At 29.0% G+C, this 13,145-nt stretch overlaps 1 protein-coding gene across 3 annotated transcripts in view; it reads left to right on the top strand.

Moving 5' to 3' along the window:
• Positions 1-13,145, top strand: part of clu (clustered mitochondria protein homolog) — a 147,771-nt gene that overhangs the window by 99,526 nt on the left and 35,100 nt on the right. For 2 of the 3 annotated variants that reach the window (XM_014432810.3, XM_014432803.3), the window contains exon 4: positions 12,632-12,759. In XM_014432810.3, the coding sequence (XP_014288296.1) occupies positions 12,632-12,759 (128 nt within the window). Of the gene's footprint in view, positions 1-12,631; positions 12,774-13,145 lie in introns of those variants that run through there. The other variant, XM_067051571.1, reaches the window with a different exon arrangement.

The raw sequence follows: 13,145 nt of genomic DNA, 5'->3' as shown, positions 1-13,145 counted from the left end.
TTTGTATTATATCCTCCATATTTATTGTATAATATCCTCCACATTGTTTGTGTTATATCCTCCATATATTTTGTATTATATCCTCCATATTTTTTGTATTATATCCTCCATATTTTGTGTATTATATCCTCCATATTGTTTGTATTATATCCTCCATATTTTTATTTTGGACAAAAATAGTTTGATGGATATTGTTCATTTTTTAAAAAAACGATTCCCTTTTCCAAAACTTAAACCTAAAATGTTCGGGTCCTAATCCGACTTATTTCCCGGACAATTATTTTTTACATCATCGTGGACCATGGTTTGGTTTCCTCGTAGTATTATGATAGCAGTAGTATTCCTGTCTTCATTGGTTTTAGCTACAAAACAGCATAATTAAATCAAATGTAGAGGTTCTGAAAATTTTGGTATGAGGAAGTCTGTTGGAACAAACAGTTCTACTATGACACGAATGTAAATCGTACCTAATATGTATTTAACCCATTAATTGTTTTAAAAATTATTACTGATTTATAAAATTTGAATTATGACCTGGAATTCGGGATGTTTTTGTATGTTTTGTGTGGTTCTTAAAACTGTTCGGTTTTCAAAATTACGATTACACCAAACTTTCCTTTATTCTCCATTTTTGGAGAAACATGTCCTAGTTTGACTGAACAAAAGAAAAAACTAGTGACAATTTTGCGATTAAGATTAAGATTTGTCGGTAGATTCTCCACATGTTTGTATCATGTCACTATGTCACCTACAGCAAATTTACTTGTTGTATATATGTGTATACAGTTGTAAATAACAATAAATAAATTTTAAAAAAAAATGAAGATTACGATTTAGACTAGCGTATAACAAATGTGAATAGTGCCTTCTTCTCTCTATCAAGAATACTGAAATCCCGAATAATCTCTTAAAACTTGAAATTAATGGTGTACAATGCCATAGTAAAGCCAACTTTGATATACGGCTAGGTGCGCTAGAAAGCAGAATCAAGAGATTTGAAAGGTCTCCGTGCAATCAGAGGAGCGATCTGAGTTCAGATCCTTAGCATATGGTGGAGGAGGATTATCAGAGTTTGGTCAATCAATATTCCACGATATGAAGGCAAGGAGGTTTAGATAGGCGGGGCTCGAAGCAACCCATCTGGACGCCTCTACACAATGAATGCCAGTACAGTAGGTAAGAGACCAAGTGGGAGGCCAAAAACCGGATGGATTGACAGAATCATCAATGAAGCGTAAGAACTGCATGCAGATAACTGGAAAGCAGTAGTCCAAGAGAGACAGGCGTGGAGAAGACTGGTTTAAGCGGCCAAAGATCTACAAGGCCTGTAGAGCCAACAGAAAACAAAAAAAAAATTGTGCCGAAAGTGGAGGTTCAACGCGACATATATCTGTCGTGTAAGTTTGTTGCGTTGATATTGTAACAATAAATCGTGAAATTATCAGTAATTATCAGTTAATTATTTTAACTGAGGTTAAGTTTTACCTTATGTCTTCTCACCCTATCATGTAAAGACGGAGCTTTAAGTGTAACAGTGATTCGATACTGTCGCAGGCACTAGTGCCGTGTAATCTAACATATGCCATTCTACTTTCAGGATTTGCTTGATAGTTGGTAGTACCGTGATAAAGTAACATAAAATACATCTCGGAACTGGATTTATGAAATATTGATCTAGAATTCTCTATTTCGAGGTTGCCTGGGAATTACAACATACAAACCTATTTTTTTGTTTTTTTCAATTAAAGTGTTACTCGAAAGTTTCCAGAGTTGCTATCTTTATATTCAGTAGTAAGGTGTGTTTTATACCAAAGACACTTCTGACTATGGGAACTTGAGTTTCACTTTTGACTCCTTTACATGAGATGGTTACGTCATCACTCCTAAACTAATGGCTGTGAACTTTCGTGACAATTATTCTTTTGTTCCTATTTTATTATTGCATGTAATTAGCATAACATTATGTATCTATATCATGGATGGTTTTATATTATTTAAAGTTTTTTTACTATCAGTATTCTTCTTTTTTTTTTTTTTAGTATAATATTCGTTTAATAATTTTTTCATCTGCTAGAGATTGTTTTCTAATTTAAAAGAATTTGTACTTGCCAGTTTAGTATTTTTCCTTTTTTGCTTTCATTACTTTTTTTCTTGAAGTCAATGAAGCGTTTTATCCTATTCTCAGTTCACCTGTATCAAATAAAATAATACTAAATGTTTTGTTTGGAAAAGTTTGTCGTGGGGTGCGGTCAGCAAAGAACAACATAAATAAACAAAACTATATTTATTTATTTTATGCCGAAGTTTCGACCTGAGTTTCAGGTCTTCATCAGGGGTTGTGGCGTAGAAGGTAGGCTATGAACTGCGCAGTTAACTATTTTGTTAGTTCTTTTAGATACTAACTGACCGGGCAATGCTTGGCTATTGCTATATTTGAGGATGTATATAGATTTAATGGATACAATTGATACTTTGTTATAAATTATTAAATTATTTGAAATTAAACATTTAAGTATACTTCATATTTATGATTTAGTATATAAATCAAAACTAATATATGCGATAAGACATGAAACAGAAACTATTTTTTAAACCGGCTAACCTATGAACATGTGGAAAAAGATTTTTTAGGAGTGAAACAAAGTTGATATTCGTATTTAGCGCCTTAAGAAACCCATATATACGAATTATCGAAAAATAAATTTTTTAAACACAACATTTTCGCCCTTTTTTTGATTTCTTTTGATAAATCAAACAAATAGAAGTAACTTCAACACTACTCAACCAATCTATACCAAACTTGGCAGTAAGTTATGGAAATAAAGGCAGTTATCTCACTCCAATTTTTGATTACTTTAATGAAAACTATGTATAATTACTAGTCAAAATTGATGAGTCTGTCAAGTATAGGTAGGGGGAATAAAAAATGGCGGCTGATTCAAAACGTTAAAAAAACATTAATTTTTCATTCGGAGCTCTGTATCTTAAAAACTACCAATAACCCTAGAAAATCTAAGAGAACATTATTTAAAGAACAGTAAATTTGATGAAATATTAGCCCTAAAAGAGCTATTTACGTCCAATAGTTCTCGAGATACAGCTTTTTAAAAAGCAAAATTTCTTAAAAATCTACTGAGATTAGTATTTCGTTAATTCATTTTGAGAAATCTATATCTCAGGAACTATGAGACGTACAGATATCTATTAGCACCCAAATTAAAGCTAGTTTAATGGACTATAAAGAAGTTTATGACCTTTACCTTCGTAGGAATAGTAGTTTTCATGATATTTGCTAAAATAAATTGATTTATAGTTGTTCGGACAATAAGTTTGATTTATGAAAAAGTTCATTTCAAAAACCATTGGACGTAAAGATGTCTGCCAGCGTTCAAATTAAAGCTAGTTAAATTTACTACCAAATAGTTAATTATGTTTATCTTTGTAGGAGTAGTAGTTTTTATGATATTTGACAAAATAAACTCAAAAAATATTAATTTCTAGTTGTTCGTATAAAATGTTGGATTTTTTAAAAAATATATCTCTAGATCCATGAGACGCATATATGTCTGCCAACACTCAAAATAAAGGAAATTTAATTTACTATAAAGTAGTTTATGAAACTTATCTTCCTAGGGGTAGTAGTTTTTATGACATTCGCATATGAATATGAATTTGGCAAATGAAAATTTATCCGACAACTAGAAATCAATTTATTTTAGCAAATAGTATGAAAACTATTTCTCCTACGAAGATGAACATCATAAACTTTATAGCTCATTAAACTAGCTTTAATTTGAGTGCTAATAGATATCTGTACTTCAAATGGTTTTTGAAATATAAATTTTTCAAAATAAATTCACTAACTACTGATCTTTCAGTACGTCCCATACAATATTTTTATGAAATGTTGCTTTTTAAAATTCTTTATCTCGAAATCTATTTAACGTAAATAATTCTATCAGGGCTCATATTTTAGTAAATTTACTCTTCTTTAAATGACGTTCTCATAGATTTTCTAGGATTATTGGAAGTTTTTAAGATATTGAGCTCCGAATGAAAAATTAGTTTTTTTTTAACCGCTTTGAAACATCCGCCATTTTTTATTCCCCCTACCCATACTTGGCAAACTCATCAGTTTTGACTATTAATTATACATAGCTCTTTCATTAAAGTAATCAAAAATTGGTGTGAGATACCTGCCTTTTTTCTCCTCTTGGACTGTTGTATTATTAGGGCTCTAAACTGCAAACTGTAACTAAGAGCACAAACTGGGTATAATTAAACCACAATTTAGAAACGGATATATAAAATAAAACGTTTGGAAATTTTTGCTTTATTTAAAACCCATATTTTGCCCTTAATAAAGTTACATTTTGTTGATGTATGTCAAACCAGCAGGCAGGCATTCAGTTTTCTAACGTTGTAATCGGGTAAAATCCATGAACGATTATATGAACAATAGTCAACGGAAGAAAAAAATATCTTCCAGGTAAATCAAGGTGAAAAATTTCCAATTTTCAATTTCCTTGAAAAATAGCATTTAGCGGTTTGAGATGATGGTAAAAACCATCAATTTAGATCAGTACTAATCTTTCCCTCCTCTCGACTCAACCCCTGATGAAGACCCGAAACTCAGGTCGAAACGTCGGCATAAAATAATTAAATATGGTTTTGTTTATTTATGTTGTTCTTTGCTGACCGCACCCCCCGACAAACTTCTTCAAGAAGTAAACATATCATTGTTTACATATGTTAAAGCCACCTCAGATCGACTATGTCTTTTTGTTGGAAGGCTTTAAAAATGAACAAAAAAACAAACTGGCTCAGATTAAACATTTATTTGGTTCAATTTAAACATTTGAAAACTAAAAACTAACATAAACAAAATATAACTAATAAAGAATACAAGCAAAATAAAAGAGCCTTTCAGATAAAAATAAACTTAGATAAATAAATTAAGAAAACAAAAGAGACAAATTTAGAAACAATATAAATATGTAAAATAAATACTGCTCGACGAAACGTTTGCTCCACTCCGATAGATCCGAGGAAGAGTACTGCCGAGATAGGTCGCAGCTCTTGTTGCTAAATAAATCGCTGCAATGGTCCAGAGTTGGTGTAGTGGCTCATTGATGGTCCGAATATCCAACAGTCGTATTAATGTATTAGGTGAGCTGACGAAATGAACGCAGACAGGGCTGGTTACACACGTCCATGGCCACTAATTATCCGGAACTCATATTAAAGTCGAAACACATAAGTTGTCTGGTTCCGAGCTGTTATGACGACGAGTAAACTCAAAAAATGTCTAATAAAAATAACATCAACCAAACGCAGACAGGGCTGCTAATGACGCTACCAGGGCCACTAATTAGCCGGAACTGCAATTAATAAAGTAGAAACACAGAAAAGGTCTGGTTCCGAACTGTAATGGCTCACTACCTCACTAAAAATGTCCAAACTATTAAACTATAAGGGCAGACAGGACTGCTTAGACGCTACCACGGCCACTAATTAGCCGGAACTGCTCTAAAAAACTAAGATGGTCGGTCCGTTGCTAGGGTGATGCCTCTTAGCAACAATGATCACCCCTAGCAACTGTCTCTGTTACTCATTATTACAAACAAATATAATTACACATTTTTCTTTTCAAATAACCAAATCCAAATAAAACAATACAAATAAAAATAAATGTAACTAAATTAAATACTAATAAAACTATATAAGTAAAACTATAAAACTAAATACTAAAAATACTATTTACAACGTAATTATATTATGGCGTTAACAATATATATTATCAACTTAAATAAAATATGATATACAAATATCATTTATATAAACATATCATTGATAGTGACACACATAACAAAAAGATGTATTTTGTTTTATTTTCAAATGGACGTATCTTTAAGATAGTACCTTTATTGGGCTTTCTTTCTCTAGTGTTGTCCCAAAGCTGTGAGGGTTATCGCAAAGTAAACAAGTTTTTGTCAGATGGCACACTATTCAAGCAAAGAAGCGTCATGGTGTTTGCTTAGCATGGCCAAAATAATATTTCTTTTGTGGCATTAAATATTATGTTCCATGTTGGCGTTTTATTTTCATAATAGGTCTGAGGATAGTGAAGAAATGAGTTTGTTTTTAAAAGTATTTTTAAGCAGGGCGAGTTTTTTCTTGTCTCATTAAAAATCTAGTTGCGGTGCGTGCATTATATAACTTTGGTTTACTAAGTTAATTACTACTTATGTCCCCAAGTTTTGTGTATATTGGTGGACTCGTGTTGAAGTTAATTACGGTTTTGCGGTTTTCGAAAAAAAAAATAATAATAATAATTATCTAAAGACCAGAAAAGGCGAAAATTGTGAAAAAAAAAACATTTTTATTTTTCTGCTATAAAAATTCGTATTAAGGATTTCTCAGTAAGTGGTTATAACAAATATAAATTTTACAGTTTGCTTAAATAAAATAAATTGTATCCAATTTATGTCTCAAAAAACACTCTTTATTTCTTTAAAAGTCCAACATTTCGGTCTTCCTCAAGGACAATCTATCACAAAACAGCTTTTATTATACAATGGTTTTTAACAAACAACATTAATATTATACAATACAAAAATACAATTTACTCACATCAATAATTTAAAAACTTTTAGTAGGCAATTCTGCCCAGGTCACAATTACCCTATGAGAAATTAAAACATTTACTTTGGTTAAAACATTTATTAATGAGAAATTATGACAAACGTGACCCTATGAGAAATTAAAACATTTTATTTTGGTTAAAATTAAAATTTTTACCCATATTTTTCATTACCAAATTTTTCTTAAAATCTATGCATAATGTTGGTTCAGATTTCTTGTGTTTGTTTTAAAATTCACTGTATAATTATTTTTTTCTGATATCTAAATAGACTCAAATATTTTCCTTTTGAATGTATTATTTTCTTTATGTAAAATTATTGTAATGTCAAAATCAAATATGTGTTGGTGTTTTGCTGCATGTTGCACTAGTGCTGTTTTAATGGGATCCTTTTTGTTTTTGTTGAATCATTCTATCACCCACCTTTTTTGATAGATTGTCCTTTGAGGATGGTCGAATTTGCCGAAACGTTGGACTTATAATAAGTAATCTAGATTGTTTTGAGACTAAAATTGGATATATTTACAGCAGTTAAACAAAAATAAACGATACTGTCATTATGCAATCGGGAAAGATCGGGCTGTCTCGGCTGTTGTTGGATGATTCTAATCTATTTTTACTTTTTTCTCCTTTAGTTATTAGTTAAATTTTGTTTTTATGCATTGTTTATTATTTCTTACAATGAGAACTGTTTATGTTTTCCAATTCTTAACGTACTTCGAGGTTTTTTTTTTTTTTTTTTTTTTTTTTTTTTTTTTTTTTTTTTTTTTTTTAAATGATCATTTAAGGCCTCTCAAACTAATTCAATGAGAATAAGACCTAGCTGATATTAAAGGGCACGTAATTGTTCAGTGACGGGGCGAGTTTAATCTAAATAGATAAAATCGAAAAGGCAGTGGTTCCCAAAATGGGTGGCCTAAGCGTGTGTGGGGGGTACCCCAAGCAATTATCAAAGTATTACAAAAAAAAAGAAAATATTTAAAATTGACACAATGAATTTCAGAATTTACTTTACACATTTGTTATATTTCCCTACATACTCAATTACTCCATGGATAATTGTGACAGTTTTATATATTTTTATTCGATAAGGGTCCCAGGAAATTCTTTTCAGCCCTAAAAGGGTACCATGAATTTTTTTTAGTTTCAAAATGGTGCTGTGGCTAAAAACGGTTGAGAATTGCTTCTATGAATTGGGCTTCAGGTTAGTCGATTTTAGCAAAAAAAGTTACTGTAACTGTTTCTGTAAAAAATGATTTAACATTCAGAATTGAAGACAACTAATCCATATTATTTGAAAATAAACAATCCTAAGTGGTGAATAATTATTTTATTGTGCCTATTTGTAAATTGAATGGGAGCGGGGTTGCCAGAAGTAAGGCGTTGTGTTACTTGCTCTAAGGACCCTTGTTCTAATTTGGTAGTGGCAGAAAAAATATTTATTCTGTTACTGTAGCCATGAGTGGACCTTGTGGGTCCTGGTGTCCGTCCATCCATCCTCATAAAGTGTTTACCTTTAGTCGGGGAGAAATTAAATAGATTTAAGGTACAAATGTTAGTCCAAGTATGGTGGTTAAAATGAAAAGAGTAGAGTACAGTATTGTTTAACTAAATTTTGACAAAGTATTTTATGTGAATTAAGACTATGTAACTCTAACTCCCTGAGCCCCAAAACATAGATGAAAGTAAAAATTTATTTTCAGATCAGATAGATGAAAATGGAAATAAAACTGTTAGGAAAAAATTGAAGTATTGAAATTTTTTAATATAAAACATTTTATTTTTTAAGTTACTATTTTGATTGTGTTTTTTCTTAGTAATTAAACCATTTTATGCCAGACGGTATGCACTTTAATGTTCATTTTAATTATTCTTAGGGGATAAGATGACCAGAATAAAATTATTTTTCATTTAATTTCATTTCTATAGTAGTATTCTGTAGAATAATTATAAGATATAAAGGCTCTGAAGAATTAAATGACCTCAGTAAAAAAGCAGCTGAAGATAACATAATTATGAAGAACTTGTTATGAATACCATCAAGAGTTGTAATAGTTTTTAATATTGTGACTAGAATCAAATTGAAAATACCCAGTAGTTTCATGGCTGAAACGTTTTAGAATTGTGAAGTGTATATACATAAAATTAAACTGTGACGAGTTGTAGTTGTAGTGTATTAATAAAAATGATCATTGTATTAGGAGGAACAATATTTATTAATGAAGTTAACAATGCTTAATAATAATAATTATAATTTTTCAGCCAAAAAGTAAGCACATAATTGAATCATATTAATGGGAAGATTGTAAATGTTATGAACCCATTTGAAACCTCTCTGCCATAGTAGTTTTATTTTAAAATGTGGGCCTTCTGAGATTTTAATTTTTTTTCCCTTTAATCTTTTTGATTAATATTTAATTTTGATTTTTTAGAAATTAAATTTTCTTCAAAATTTTAATATTTCAATCTTTTTTTTCCAAACAGTTCAATTTTCATTTTTATGTTTGACCTTTTTTTTTTTTATAACAACGATTTCCCTATTTTAAAAAAAGATATAGTTTAAATACCAAAAAATGCTACAAATATTTAGCAGTGTTAAATAATACAGTATTATATAGTTTAAAAAAAAAAATATGTCTAATTTACAAATGGGCACAATAATTTTTTTTTTACCTTTCTTTATTGTATATATATTTTTTATGTTATTGCATTTTGATAATATTTTTATTATTATATAATTTTATTTTTAAAACGTTGGCCTAGTATTGTTTTAAATTTTTTTTTTCAAAATTCTTTTTTATTGTTTTTTAATTACAAAAAATGTTGTTTATAATAAATAAAAATGAATAGATTTTGCAGTGTCTGATTTACACAATTCCGATGATCGCTGTCATCAATCAAACTTTTAATCCGATCATTTTCATATTTACCTCTTGTCCCATTATTACAGACATATTGCTTTGTATTTAACAGTTCTGAAGTTTAGGGAGTAAATATATCTTTGGCCTTTCTCGCCCAAGAATAGATGTTCATATAGCACCTTCTGTTTCTGCATCCAGTTAAAAAGAATGGGCCATTGATAATTTTTTATCCCTATAATAATCCTCTCGATCTAGAGCTCTGGCCAAGATATTAATAGCAGTCTTTTTGGATGAGTGTTTTATTAATACACTATTCGATCCAAATTATCAAACACAATGGAGCTTCTATATCGGAATGGGATTTATTAATTATTTTTAATTATAACAAAAAGATTAATCGGAGATAAATATGTGTTTTTGATTTTTATATGCTGCATTAATTATCCCCCCTATTAAATTGTTACCATAAATATATTATAATTTAAATCATAGTGATTATTTTATTTTTAAAAAATAGTTTAAACTATCTCGCTAAGGGTTATGGATTCATCAATGTAGCAATTTCATGGGAAAAAAAAAAAAAAAAAAAAATCGCTCTTCAAACTTATTTTGTTAATGAATATCGTGATGTTTTGGACTTAAGATTTTCCATTTCTATTTTTTTCCCAATTTAAATGGATTTGAAAATGAACAATTTTAAGTCAGAAACATTATCAAATTTTTTAATAAAATAGTTGTGAGAAGTTTAAAGGCAATTTTTTTTTTTTTTCATGAAATTGCTACATTTATGAATCCATAACCCTTAGTGAGATAGTTTATACTGTTTTTTTTTTTTTTATAATCATTATAATTTGTAATATAGCTAAGTGATGTATATATTTTTAATAAATTTGATAATGTTTCGGACTTTTTCAAATCCAGTCCCTAAAATATATAAAATTTTTGATAGTATGTAATGTATGATTTTAGAGACTGAATTTGAAAATGGACTATTTAAGTCCGAAACATTATCAAATTTATTAATAATATACACATTACAACTTTTTAAAATACATTTTGTATTATTATAATTTAAAAACAATTATATCATAAATTTAAATATTATCATATTTAAAACAACATAATATTATTGCATTAAAATTTACATTACTACAATTAAGGTGACACTTTTTACTTCCTGTTTGCTATATATGGAATATATAGTAAGGGAAAGAATTGTGAAAAATTTCGAATCAGTGTTTTTGACGGTTTGAGGTCCTTTGAGTTTTTTTTTCTCGAAAATCATAAAAATAGCAATATTGACTTAAAATAACTTGAACCGGAGTCCGCTAATATACTCAAAACTTGGAGACATAAGTAGGGTGGTAAGTTAAAGTTGTGTGATGTGCTCACTGCACCAGATTTTTATAAATTTAACTGAGCGAAAGCAAAAAAAAAAAAAAACATAATATAGTATTATATTTATACTTACATGTTTTTTGAAAATTGTTAACTGTATTTAAGGCTTGATTTTAGATACTGAATTTGAAAATTTTAGGCCCAAAACATTATCCAGTATATTAATAAAATTCGTATGAACTTTTAATAGTGTCCTCTCCCCTCCCCCCCCCCCATAATTTGCTATATTGCTTATTATCTTTTTTTTTTTTAACTAAGGAATTATACTCTATTCATGAGCTAAGTTTAACAAGGTTTTATGAGCTATAAAAATAATTTTAAAAAACAGCTACAAGGTTACATTTTCTATTAAATTATGTCACGCTACTAGTTCCTTAATTACTCTACTGCTGACAATTAAATTTATTTGTAAGCTAAACAGCTTTGTTTTGAATGATTTGTTAGGGAAAACACAATTTTGCCAATTTATTTTAGCTTGAACTTCAGCGAACAAAGACAACGAATTTCTATTGTGATTTCTTCCTTTTAAACACGGGATTAGATAGTGTGTCCGCTAAAAGATTGATTAATCAATTTCTGTCCAAGGATAGAAATAATTTAATTTTGGGATGTGTTTTTCTTCTGTTTTTATTTTTATTAGTGTTAAAAATATACATTGAGCAAAGTTACTGCTCATCTAGAACTTTTATTTTTTGGAACAATGCTCATATTTTTATTGGGACCACTGATGGGGTAAGGGTTCAAAAATAAAAATACATGTTTATAAAAATTAATTTTTATTTTATTTCAAGAATATATACATTAACTTTAAATAATCAAAAAAAAAAAAAATTACTTATATATATTTTTTTGCTATATTCCAAAACATTTTGGGTACAGGAACATTTCATTTCTTTCCTGGGCATATTTTCTTTGAAAAAAAAAAGTTACTTTAACAGTCACTGGACTATTTTTAACATTTTATATTTTAATTTTAAACAACAGAGATTAATAATACAAAGCTTGCCATATGTACTTATTCTCACCATATTGTTACAATAAATTGTCCTGTAACCTAAGCTGAAATTGTCTCTTCTGGGGTGAGAAAAGGCCTACACCAAATTGAAAAAAATTAGTGCTGTTAATTGGTTTATTATTAAAGCTAACAAATTAAAATTGGTAAGGGCATTTTTATTAAGATTTTTTAAAACAAAATTTTTTTATTCAGTAATGGAGTAAATATAAACTGAGTGTGTTCTTGCTTTATATTAAGAGGTCTATGATAGTTCCGTAATTTATTCTGTATCAACGATATTGGAGAAAAAGGAATAGCACAATCTTATTCTACTGGGTGGGATGAGATTTTAAAAAAATGCTCTTAATACCTCCCAAAGACACTTGAAGAAAATGTTTTCTGCTCCAAAAAAGACAACTGAAATGTGTATCTATCTTTCTGCATTACATTCATCCAAATATGTTCATAAATAAGGATATGACATTAAAAAAAGAAAATATAAATGTAACACTATCTTACATAATTTTATGGTTTTCCTCTGGTGGCATTGTTTATCTATGTTATGTTTGATCATATTGTGTTAAATCCCTTGACGTATATGTCTATTTACCATTTGGACATAGTTTGAGTGAATTGAATATAATGCACTATTTTTCATTTTTCAGTTTTTATCACCTTAATATAGTTATGTTTATTTTACAGCACTGATTTATTTATTTTTTATTTTGTTTGCAGGTAAAGATGACAGCAGTAATTCAGATGAAGAGAAAAGCATCAAAGAAAATGGTGTACAAAATGGAGAAAAGAGTCCTGACATTAATGGCAAAGAGAAAGAAAAGGTTGTTAATGGTGTTGACAGAACGGTATGGCAGCCTTTGTATGTATTTTATATATCGGCTTTACATTAGCTTAAAATATAATTTGTGCTTTATAATTCAATTAATAATTGAAAACTATTAACTTTAGAAAACAAAAATAAGCTTAGAAATAAAAATAAATAGTTAATTATTATCGAATTACTGCGATTTTTATCAATAAAAATGAAAATAAAATCAATAAAATTATGCTCGTCCTCAAAGAATGGTTGTACTGCTTCTATAGGGTGTTTTTTTAAGCCCGATAGAACTTGAAATTGTAAAAAATAACACAAGAAATTAAATTGTAATCAAAATTTTTTTTTTATTCGAAAGATCAATACGTGACATTAACATTTGAAAATGATTTCGGGCATATGGGCACCGCGGCTGTT

This window comes from Halyomorpha halys, unplaced genomic scaffold (assembly GCF_000696795.3).
Source record: "Halyomorpha halys isolate HHAL.00 unplaced genomic scaffold, Hhal_1.1 Scaffold42.1, whole genome shotgun sequence".
Lineage (NCBI taxonomy): Eukaryota > Metazoa > Arthropoda > Insecta > Hemiptera > Pentatomidae > Halyomorpha > Halyomorpha halys.
Note: the sequence above shows the minus strand (reverse complement) of the source record. Positions and strands in the feature narration are given on the sequence as shown.